Consider the following 12,693-nt stretch of genomic DNA (forward strand, 5'->3'; position numbering starts at 1 on the left):
ACCATCTAGATGTGAACATATATCGCCTATAATTTGTTCTCTTCACTGGCTGCCAGTCATGGACCGTATAGCCTACAAACTTTCTACTTTTGACTTTACCATTTCTGGCACTGGTCCTCAGTACCTCTCCGAACTGGCTTCCATTTATACACCTGCATGACCTCTTTGCTTATCTTCTGACACCAGGCTTCTTCGAGTCCCACTAACCTACAGAAGGAATATAGCCTGGCCTTTGGAAAGGAAAACCAGATTGACCCCAGCCACAGCCTTCTAGCAAAGCTAGGACAATACACGACCAGCCGATTGATGTGGACCACACCAATCTCCTGTATAGGAGAGTTCAGGCAAAAGAGGTGTGTTGGTATAATTGGCTGCAACCCACTAGGGACCTCAACCACCAGGATCCCATCCTCCCTGACATGCATGGCAAACACACAGGGCCTAAAGAAGGCCACCGAGAAGAGATACAGCAAAAGAAAGACATTATGGAAAATGAAGACAGGAGAAAGACCGGTGGAGGCAGAAGATAGGAAAGATAAATAGTGTAACCGGGAGGTTAGGAAAACTGTAGGGCTGGTGAGAGAGGGAAAAGAATAGCATAAGAGAAAGGAAGGGGGGGGACCAGTTTAGTCACCCAGCCAGAGAGATGCTGGGTGTTCACCCCTGGCATGAGAAGCCAGGCCCACTGGGGCATCCTACAAGGAGAGATATCTGACTTCAGTCTTATCCTGCTCCTCAGCATTTCATCTACACATACCATCCTCTATTATATCCATTGAATAGTGTACTCTATATCAGTGGTTCTCAAAGTATTTCGGACCGCGGACCACTTTACTTCAGTAAAAAATATGGCGGACCACCAAGGCCTAAAAATCACTCTCTACTATGAATTTCAAATTTAAATTGCCGCATTTGTTTCATTACAATTCAAAATTAAATGTCCTTTTGTGACAGTAGTATAGTAATAAATTGACATAAAACTATGTACCTCGTTATTTGTAATTAAAATGTAAATGCGAGGAATGCATCACTTTAAACATCACTTTGTTGACACATGACGACTGTCAGCCGCGGACCACCTGACGTATGCCCACAGACCACTAGTGGTCCGCGGACCACACTTTGAGAACCACTGCTCTATATATCATCTCTACATCAATTCATTTCTAGTACTATGTATCCACATAAATGTTTATTTGTATGGAGAGTAAAAGAATTGGAGAGAAATGTAAAAGATAAGCAGATCCAGCATGAAAAGAATGTATGCGAAGCTGTTGGTACAGTATGACTAAACTGCAAAGAATTTCTTCCATGATACTTTTGCATTAATAGTAAATCAATATGTATCATCAGCCCTATTATCAGACAGGCAAAGTGCTGTCACAGAAAGAAATAATTATTCCTGTTCTGCTCTTATTTTAAAAATGTAATCGGTGTTATTCTTATACATCTGAAAAAATACAGAAATGCTTACGAACTCGCCTCCATAATGTTATTGTTGTATTACTCAGGGATACAAACTCATCACTATAAATAAATGTCACACCTCCAAAACTACAATTTGAACATGTTTTTAATGCATCGGAAACTTTCACATGAGTTTCAAACATCTTCACGTAACACTTTCAGCTCAAATGCAAATACAACCTAGAATTTAAAAAAAAAACAACTTTGAATTTCCTCAAGTTACTGATGTGTATCTGCATGAGAGGGAGTTTCGGGGTTGGTGAAGGGTCATCTACATGGTGAAATAAGCCTGGTTCTTTGCCATTCAGCAAACATGGACCGGTAAGCCATAGAAAGCAAGTAAATATCAGTGAAAACATAAATGTATACTGTCCATACAGCAAGTCATCACAGGGTGAGAAATTGGCAATAAAAGATCCCAGCTAGCCCCAATTTATTTTAATAGCCAAACTGGCTAAAGAGTAATAGTCATAATAATGACAGAAGCATCTCAATATGCACCAAAAGTGATCAAGACAGTCTGCTGTTTAGCAATTTTCACAAAAAGGGAGGAATTTTATATTACAAAACTGTACAGGTATTATGTGATACAAGTATGTCAGTATGTGATACAAGCCCAAATGATGACAAAAAAATGTTTAGCCTTTCAATAACTAGCCAAATACACATCAGATTCTCAACTAGCTGTTGCTTTCTGCTGTGAATTTTTTTAATGTTAATAGTTTAGCCTAATTATTTGGTACTTCATTCAAAAATAATAATTGAAATTCTAGAGAATAACAACTTTGTGTGTTCAAAATTGATTACCCAACTTGCAAAAACATGTGTATGTGTTTGACAGTAAACTAACACTGATATTAAATATTGGAACTCTGGCTTGGCCTAATTTTCTAAAAATATTTAAAACTTAACATTTGACATAAACAGAACATGCATATGCTAATCCTAGTGGCCTTGATCTTCAGGCCCAGTAAATTAAAAAAAAAAAACTTTCAAGGTTTTAAATGCTAGAATTGAAGTCTTATTTCCATTTATGACAAAATTATTGCATTTAATTTATTATTCAAGACACTATCCTATGTGCACTTAGTGTTGAAAATTGCTCCCTTCAGTGTTGAAACTTTGTGCTCAAAAGTGTTGGCAATTTAAAAATTGTGTATCCAGCAGCAGAAATCTTTTTGGTGTATAATGTGGTTGCTTGTCATTATTGTTTTTCAAGAATATCATTTAAAGTATGCTTGTAAAAAAGATTCTTTCGTGAACACATGTACAAAATCTAATACACAATGGAATTTTAACAACATAACAATGTACTTACTGTAGTTAGCCTTAGCTGTTAAAATTCTATCAAATTGTATTGACACTAATAATAGCTTCAAGTTTTCTAGATTTTATTTTGATTTGTTTACACCATGACAATGTGAAAGTCACCAGAAGATTGGTTTAGAAAGTCTGAGGACGTACAATTTTTATCACCCCTCATCTTTCTCGTAAATTTGCAGTATTTTCTTTAAAGAAACACGGAAGGAGAGGAGAGTGTGAATTAGACAATACCTACGTCTTTTTATTATGTTTGTAAATAAGATAATGAGAACAGTGTGAGAGCAAATATGATAGTACATGTGTGCATGCATTTACTATATATCTTGGCAGGTGAGACATGAGTGAAAGAGTGAACAAGGACATGTGCCATCCCTCTGTTATACTTATCTTTTGCTTATTATGTGGTAAAAGTCTCTATTCAAGTTTAAGGTACCTGGCAGTCTTATCCCATATATTTTATCAAGACTTAATGTTTTTTAAAATGTTAATATTTTTTTATAGGTTTAAGAATAGGATTTTTTTTTTTTTGGCTAGTAGCAACTCATAATCTGAGCTTTCTAGGCAGAGTCAATAGTAACAAAATAGACACTGAACACGAGATACCATAAAGAAACTTGTTCTTAAGATTGGGAGATTTTCTTTTTATTTCCCTCTAAGTTTCCTTCTTCTTTTAACCAAAAGACTAGTTAAACTAATGCCAGGACTGTTGAATTCAAAAGAACTTTTAAAAACTTTTCTGTGAACACACAAGTACACACGTTCATACACACCTTCAGACAAATGTACACACACCCAAGCATACAAAGACCATTTTGAGCGGAATGGTCATCCTTAAAAAGACATTCTGTATGGACAGCAAAAAAAAAAAAAAAAAAAAAATAGCCAGTCTGGTCACATCAAGGCTGTCAAGGCTAAATGAGGGTCTTAAAAAAATCAGCACAAGTAGTGCTAAGTAAGCGTTAATGTCCCTTTTATATTAACTACAATATAAATGAAATTCTCATCACAAATGACAAAACAGGTTTATACAATGAAGACATTTGACAAGGCTTATAAACAACTTAATATCAAATTTGTAACTCCAGAGCTACCATGCTGAAATACTGTCCTTCTTGTAGTGTGACACATGCATTCATCAACCCTCTCGTAAGAATAGTATAATGATCATGCATCTCCTGTATGTCTTTTATTCACCAGTAACACAGTCTATACCTTTGCTGGTATACAAAACAAGCACGTGTGTATATGTATTCATATGACCTTGTCACTCTCTTACAAACACTTTGCTTACTCATGTACCTTGCAGTCTGCAGAGAATCACCCATGTGAACCACTCTTTAATCTTTCTCTCTCTCTCTCATCTGACATACTAACTTTCACTCTGTTATCATCTGAACCACAGTTAAGTGCTGTTAATCTTACAAATGACAAAATCATAAGCACCTTACACTGTAAAACTGTTAGAAGATCTCTATCTTCCAAATTATTGAGAGTTAAGCATCATTTTTCATCCACAGATTGACAGAAGTTTCATGCAAACACATGAGACAAATTGTACGAATTGGTGATCACCAACCCTGTATTATGAAATGTAAAATCACGCTTCACTCGTGAATGCACAGTCCCTTGAACATTACAAGCATATTTCTGTACACACACTATTAAACTCACAATTAAAAAGATATTCCTTCCAAAAAGTAGGAGAATACCTTTAATTTACTGAGGGAAGCAAATTTCCCCTTTTCACAAATCGTTGCAAAGGACAGACAACTCTTCACAAAAAACGACGACTCAAGTTAGACTTCATCACCACCTAGAAAGAAAAAACTGCATTGTTCTATAAGTGAGAGGACTATGTCTTCAGGATAGGAAGAGTTGCGAAGCATTGATTCATAGGAAGAAAACTCCATCCGCAGTATTGTTGGCCACCAGCATCGTGAGAGATTCTTGGCATCCATGTTATTTTCTGCATGCCGCTCTGAGACTCTTTATTAAAAGACAAAAAGTAAATAATTTCAGGAACAAAATAATTTTTTAAAATGCTCAGCCTTTCATCAAAGATGTCATATTACCTCAAACTTACAAATGCTTAGTCTTAATATGCATTTTCTACAGAAAGTGAAGTGGAAAATATGAGCTTCAATGTACGTTTAGTCAGACAGCAATTCTTTTTTTAGTAACACTGGATAATAGTAGGATATTCTTGTTGCTGTGCAGTCTTGTGATATTTCATGGTGATTTATTTCCTGTATGAACAGTAGAATGAGAGGAAAGGACGTCTGAACCAGATGGGCCCAAGTGAAGGGGGTTGCCCAAAACCGGGTCCGCTGGCAAGGTGTTGCTGTGGCCCTATGCTCCTTGAGGAGTAACAAGGACTAAACTAACTAAACTATTTCATGAATTGCTTATGACAATGGTTCTAGACCTTCCCATTAAAAACCCCTATTCAAAAGTAACAGTTAAAAGAAAGAGGTACATGTATATCAAAAGAAAACTTCTTCACACTGTAAAGACTGCTCACTTACCTGTAAAGATGACAAATAAGAAACTTCAGAACCTCAAGGTTTTGTTCAGGCAATTTTTTAACTACACCACGAAGCATTAGGAGGCGACTGCTTTTATCTGGCATGCCTGTTAAGAACAACAAAAGTAAATATGTGAAGTGTCCTGACAAGATTTCCCCCCACCCACTATTTCCTAATCAGATTATATTTAACACCACATGACTTGCATGGTGCTAGTTAAGCCAATGATTTTAAATACCAGCATACAAGAAATATTTTTATAGTAATAAGAATGTACTGCCCAGGGAAGGTGTGTATGAAGGAACCTAAATTTCTTACTTAACTTGACAAACATATCAAGATCTTACCAACAGACTGACAGTTCAAACGAATATGGAATGAGACCAGCACTGACAAGAGTTAAGTCATGGTAACTGGCAATGGCCAAGCAGAGATCTACATGAACAGAGTACAGCTCAAAGGGGTAAGCAGGTTTAAGTACTCAGGAGCTACCCTCTACAAGGATGGCAGCTCCATGACAGATATCTGTGACAGGATCACAGCAGCTATTTGACTGCAGGTAATTGCTGCTATCTCCAACACATGGATTGGCAAGAAAAACTTAATCCTCATGGCAAGCAGATGGGAGTGAGGTCAGAAGTGTTCCAATTTAACAGGGTCATTATGCATGACCACAAAGGCACCAACAGGAGGAAGCCTCAGAAATGAAGATAAGCAATGGATTATGTTCTTAGTACAATCGGAAAACAATAAAGTGATAAAAGGGATGAGTTTGCAAGGCAATTACATTATGTAGTTGTGCATCAGTCTTGCCACACAACACTTAGACTGCTGTAACTGAAAACCCAGGCACAGATACCCGATTGCCTATCTGATTGTCCCTTCGATATAGTTGTAAAAATTAAAACATAGCTGAACAGTGTGCACAATGACTGAATGCTTCTGCATTAATGTTACGTTAATAGGGATGGAATGCTAACCCTTTCTGTCAAATTCAGCCCATCCAAAGATATAAATATTCTCCTCAAACATCTTCTAAACATTAGCTTTATGTCTCGCCATTTTCCACTCTTCAGTTGAAGTAGTCTAAAAATTTTTAAGTTGTCTGAATCAGCTAGGCAATGGCTTATACCTGGTCATTAGAAGTCTTGAAGTTAAGCAAGAAATTTTGTATTTCATGGATTTCAGCTGTCTTATGCACTCCAATTTTCTTTGCTTACGATTAAGTCCGCAAACTTAACCTAAAGTACATATTTAAATTGCTTTATGCACACCAGCCAAGAAAGCCAGTTCAAAAGAATATCATGAGTGTGTGAAATCAAAATAAAACAGAACATGCACACCCAAAATATGCTCAGAATAAAAAGATGTTCAGCAGAGGCATCAGATCATTCTCTTTATCAGTACTAAGAATCACAGCAAAGCCAATGCTTTTTTTCTCCAAAAGTTAAGGCTATGATATCACAACTCCTTAGTTTGGAAAGGCTTTAGCTACCTGCTGCCTCTATCAGCTCATCATGAAGAAAAGTAGGCACAAGAGGCTCTGTAAGATCGTTGAAGAAACTTTTCAGGACTGTTGCTACAGCATTCACAGGAATTTCAAGTGCTGCAATGTCTACATTGGGATCTGAAAAATGATTGCAGTAACAATGTTTTAACATCAGAAGAATAACATTTAAATAAGTTAAGAAACAATGAACTCAAGAGCAGCCAATTATAAGTAATCTCAGGTATGACTAATAAATAATTTTAGAGCAAGTAAGTTTTAAAAAAAAAAAAAGGCATATCAAAAGTAAACTTTGCACTGTGTAACTTTTGTAAAGGCTGCTCACTTACCTGTAAAGATGAAAAATAAAAACAAGAGCATATGTGTGTTCATGCACATAAATTTAAGTGCATATGTCACAAGTGTGGGGCTACAGAGTTTAACAAGTATACTTGGAATAAAATAATAATCTTTTGAAATCTAGTGTGATCTTTTCACCTGTAATACAATTTAATGTTTATGTTTATGATATGCATCTCCCAGGTAAGTTTTTCCCCAACAATCTTAACACTATGTATTTTACTGAAAGGTCAGTTCTGCTTCAAAACAAGCATACAGACAAACTTCAGTTGCTAGTTACACATGTTTTTATAAAACTGTGCAACTGGCCCCAGAAATATGTAAAGTGAGTGATTAGTATCAACTGAAAATAGCAACCTAATATTAAGGAAAACTGCAATGACTCCCTCCTGCCTCAAAAAACAAACTGAAACAGTTTCAACTATTCCATCAAATCAATCAGGGACTGTATATATAGAATGGGCAGCTGATAGATAATATTTTTCCTTTAACTATCAGAATCAAACTTTTGTGATCAGCTTCCAGTTTCATAATCAACATAAAGAGGAAGTGGGCTCCCATGGCGACAAAGGTGTACAGTTTCAAATTTTATTGTTTGCTGTATTTGCTTAAGTTGCAACGCCTTGTGGACTACATGTGGCTTGTGCTAAATGAGTTTATTAAACCTTTTGATTTCAGGAAAGCATAGTGGACGACTTTATTGGCACCTACATCAGAGAAATACATCATCGCAGCAGGCAGTCAGGATCACCTGACATCAACAGTAAATAGGAATTTGGATTTGTTCAAATTTAAACAATTTTACCACAAGTGTGAGATTATACAGTATATTTTAAAGATGCTAGGTAGTCCTTAAGGTAGTCTATGACAACTTTGTAGGCGACATGGATAGGGGCTCTAAAATAATCTGATGGAGTTCAGGTTTATTCCTTCACCACCCTGACGTGCAGGGGAAGTGTGACAAGGAGATCCACAAAGTTACTGGAACAGAGCGAGCACCCAGCATACAAGACAGACCCCACTTAGTTTACGTGGAGGCTGTCATAATGGACATTCTTTGCTACGTCAACACTGCGCCACTAAGTTTGCCACATGCCTCCTGAACACGACATGGAGTTTGGTGGATACACAATCCCTAAAGGCACTTTAAATCATCCCCAACCTGGATTCTATGTTGAGAGCTCCAGAGTTCTGGGGTGACCCTGATAGATTCAGACCTGAACGTTTCATAAGAGAGGACGGCAAACTGTGATGATCATTTCCTTCTCTATGGGTCGGCACATCTGTTTGGGTGAGATACTTTACAGAATGGAATTATTCTATATCTGTCAACAATGGTACAACACTTCCGATTTTTGCCTATGCCAGTACAAGGCCTGATGAGATTTTCCTATTCCTCAAAACATTGCAAGGTTCAAGCTGTGCGTAGGATTGTTCCACAAAAAAAACCATCTGAATAATGACAGTAGTCGAGGTCACATTACCATTTCAGAGGGCACCTAAGCCCATCTACAATTGTATTTTCCCGTTCTTATTATGTTTGTGTGTTTTTCTTTTTTTTTTTTCTTTTTAGGTTGCGCTGTGAGCTGCCTACAATGGTGGGAAAAAAGCTCTATACAAATTCAACATTATTACTATTATTTTCTGCTTATTGGCTCTAAGGCAGATGGATATGAAAAATTTATAGTAAATACACTGATGACATTTAAAGTTTTGGCATGGTCAATCCTTAACTTTGTGATTCCAAATGTTGGATTTCAAAGAATTTACTGAAACCTTACTTACCCTTACCTCTTTATGAGAAGCTAAGCATTGGTCTCTAAAGACTGCTAGCAGTCCAGGATATGTATGCTCCATGATGCACAGGTCATTGACAAAGTTACAGGCTAAACCTATATGGTTTGTCTATCCAAAATCAGATGCCATACTGAGATAAAATTATTGTGTGCCAGAGAACGCAACCTATGAATCTTAGAGACAGACACTCAACTACTGTGCCACCAAATCACCCTTAACAATATGTAAAAGAACCATAAATAACAACCAGTAAAAAGTCATGAAATTATATTTTACAGTTTGTTCATTGTATCATTTTATTCACTTACCTTCTTTAAATTTATTGATGAAAAGCTCACCCTGGCCACGGTTGCCTGGGATACGATAAATCCCTTCTGTATTCATACCTGAGTTGCACAAACATCATTGATTACATTTATAAATGTAAAGGTGTATGGAAGGTATCTCAGTTTCTAAGATCCGTTTAAAAAAGTGAAACTTGAAAAATGAAATAAATGAATTCATGACTTGCAAAAGCATAAAGTATTGCACATCTAGTAATAAGTAGCAAAAGTGAAGACCACTGAATATCATAAAAGTTTTTCTACACTGTCTTCATTCAAGAGACATTAAAGAATTAAACAGCATTTTTCAAGGTATTGTTGGGCGCTGTTCCCTAAATAACATTTAATTTTCCAACTTCACCCATCTTTCAATGGTGAATGCAAAATTTATTCTCCTTTGGTGCTATTATATAAAGCAAAATTTTGTACAATGAATTAAATTTAAAGACATCTTAAACTTGACTTTATATCTTTAAATTCCATTACCTTCAGCTTCTATATAGTTGACACATTTTTCCACAAACAAAGGGACTAAAGGATTGGAGAGAGAGGAAAGAAAGTCTTCTAAGCAGCATTTTTGGGCCGGAACTGGCGTCTTGCCATCTTTTTTCTTCCATTTGGACTTTTGAGTTTCCCGTGATTTCTTTCCCTTAACATATTACACAATCATTAAAACCATCTGATAAAACTTTATCAAATGATCACAAAACATTCTGCTACCAAATTTATTTGAACATTCAGGTTGATTCTTAAAATCTTTATTTCATTTTCTTTATCTGCACGTGATGTTTCTAACCTCAGGTTTTCTCTATTTTGATCAATGCAAGTTCATATGAGAGATGCATCACCTCAATGATATTTTTGCTATTAATCAGTGAATACGCATGACTTTTATATTTTTTAAAAAGTTTACATTTATATCACAATAATATAATTTTGCAGAGCTGAATATCAAATGTGCAAGACAAGGTCACCTACTTCTTCCTTCAGTCTTTTTCTTTCTTCCTTTTTCCTCTGCTTTCCTGGCTCTTTCAAAGTTCTAAAGCTGCGGAACCTATCACTCCAGCGACTGTTATCATTTGAATCACTCTCTGGGGCCTGAAGGGAGAAAAAGCAAAAAATTAACAAATCTGTATGCAGGTGATGTTAAAATGAAGTAAAACACCTGCAGAGGAAGGGCACTCTCATTTCACTCTTTACAGTTCAAACATAATCTCACAAGCTAAACCACACACATTTGATTAGCTAAGCTAAACCTGAAACCAAAAAGATAGAAGATAAAAAAAAAACAAACAGATGATGATGTTGCTCAGAGACATAATACACACCAAAACTGAAATAAATGGAGTTCTAAATGACTAAAGTAACTATGAAATTAAAATAAGAAGACGTGCATAGTATGTCAGCTGTAGGTACTAAACAGTGTTTCATAAAGCACGCCGTTTTTTAATTTTCCAGAATTTTTTTTGGTTTGAAGATTGTTAGCACTGGTCCTATCATTTTTGTTATCTATTTTCACTCCAATTAGAAGACCATTTGTCGTTTTTCCATTTAGTAGCCATGGAGCAGTGCAGCATCGAGCAACATATTTTTACTATGAAAACTCATTACAAAAACAACACTATGCAGAGACTGATCTTGTTTCACGGCAGTGACCACCGAGGTCATGTGACATCACACCTTGTGATTTCTTTTATGGGAATATGTGAAGTCCCAAGTTTATGTGAACAAATCTCAAACAATTGCCAAAGTGAAGAGGGAAATTCAATGGGTAATCGACAAAATCGACAGGGCGTCTGTGAAAGAGTTATCATTAATTTCAACGATCGGATGACTGATTGCAGAGAAAGTGGAAGTGGATATATGCTTGATATCATTTTTAATTATTAAATTGGAGTATATGTTGAATGAAATTAAATAAGAATTTTGAACATTGCTTTGATTTTTGCTGATTTATTGCATTTGTAAAAATTGCACACTTTATGAAACATCCTATATTATTGAAAGATGGGTTCAAATGCACTTCAAACAGGGAACCACAAAAAGCCTGGCTAGAGATATAAACACAATATTTAATGTAAATAACATACCAATGGAAGTGTTTTGAAGTGCATCACTGACTCATACAATGTTTCATCATTGTGACCTGTTCCAGAATAAAATTTGGAAATATATCCTTACCTAATGTAAAATGAACTTCCAAATACTCTGAGATTTACTATCATCAGTGTGAGATTCATCTGCATAAAATTAATAATTGGTTTTATTCTTTAGATATCTTTATCTTCAAATATCATGGCTCAAAAACTCTTTTTAAAAAAAAGCACTTTACAGATATCACAGTGCTTTAGTTGCTTACTGCTGAAGGAACAATCACTGAGTCATAAGATTTTTAACTCATTCGGCTGTATCAGCACAATTGAGCTATAGCTTTGAAGACAATCACATTCATAGGTACGAATAGGTAAAGAAAGGTAAGGAAGAGGTAAAGAAAGTGGCATATGCAACAATCCCCTTTCTTAGAATAAACACACCTTACACATTTTTTAGTCCTATGTACATTTATCCTGCACAGAGACAGATTATGATAATGATAATAATAAATGAGTAAGAAACATGATCCACCTTCAGACGATACTGCAAGATCTCCACCAGAAACTAATGTGTTGGCAACATATGATGACTGGGCTTGATTGGTTCTAGGGGAAGCATGACTGGCCTTTTGCTTTTGTTTTTGGTTCAGTTCATCAGCTGTATCACTTTCATCAGACTGGGAACTGCTGTTCTCTGCAAGCCATAAGAAACAGAAATTTGAATTCCTTCTTGATGCCACTGAGACAGGCTATGACTGTAATGGTAAAAAAGAAAATAATAGATCCATAGTCCCTCTGTTATTTACTACTAGTAGCTTGCTATAATATATACATTTTTTTCGAGGTCAGCAAATGACGTTAATTATGTATATCCCAATCTTCACCTTAATACCTTAAAATGAACACCGGGTATATTTTTAGGCCCATTTGAGGTGCAATGCCATTCATTATGCCATTATTTCACAACAAAGCACTGAAAGCATGATCACAGTATCTTTCAAGTAAATTAAGCCAAGTCATGGAATATATTACACAGCAAAATTCTGTGATTTTGTGCTGGAAGTTTTGCACTGTGAAGTGCTTTGAAATATTAAAAATTAAGATCTTACCAACACTGGCACCATGATATTGCCGCAAAACCCTTTTGGAATCTGACACTTCCCTGCCTGATCTAGTTTTACGGTAGCTCTTCAGGTGACTGCATTCTATTAACTTGTCTCTCTTCTGTCCTCTACTTTCTTTTTTCCATCCAACAGGGCTTGAGTCTGAATCCCCAGAGTCTGTTTGATCTTTAAATTAGGAAACAAGATGAACATATA

The 12,693-nt window shown here is 36.0% G+C and overlaps 1 protein-coding gene across 1 annotated transcript in view; it reads right to left on the bottom strand.

Annotated features, from left to right (window-relative positions):
- Nucleotides 1-1,555: 1,555 nt before the first annotated feature.
- The window catches only part of LOC112559486 (rho GTPase-activating protein 5-like), a 32,432-nt gene continuing 21,294 nt past the window's right edge, over nt 1,556-12,693 (bottom strand). Inside the window, exons 23-31 of the mRNA XM_025230781.1 lie at nt 12,484-12,663; nt 11,907-12,068; nt 11,372-11,427; nt 10,260-10,379; nt 9,768-9,930; nt 9,267-9,344; nt 6,811-6,942; nt 5,316-5,421; nt 1,556-4,776 (exon numbers count right to left, since the gene is read on the bottom strand). Of these exons, the coding sequence (XP_025086566.1) occupies nt 4,587-4,776; nt 5,316-5,421; nt 6,811-6,942; nt 9,267-9,344; nt 9,768-9,930; nt 10,260-10,379; nt 11,372-11,427; nt 11,907-12,068; nt 12,484-12,663 (1,187 nt within the window). The 3' untranslated portion in view covers nt 1,556-4,586. The remainder of the gene's footprint in view (nt 4,777-5,315; nt 5,422-6,810; nt 6,943-9,266; nt 9,345-9,767; nt 9,931-10,259; nt 10,380-11,371; nt 11,428-11,906; nt 12,069-12,483; nt 12,664-12,693) is intronic.

This window comes from Pomacea canaliculata, linkage group LG3 (genome assembly GCF_003073045.1).
Source record: "Pomacea canaliculata isolate SZHN2017 linkage group LG3, ASM307304v1, whole genome shotgun sequence".
NCBI classification, from domain to species: domain Eukaryota; kingdom Metazoa; phylum Mollusca; class Gastropoda; order Architaenioglossa; family Ampullariidae; genus Pomacea; species Pomacea canaliculata.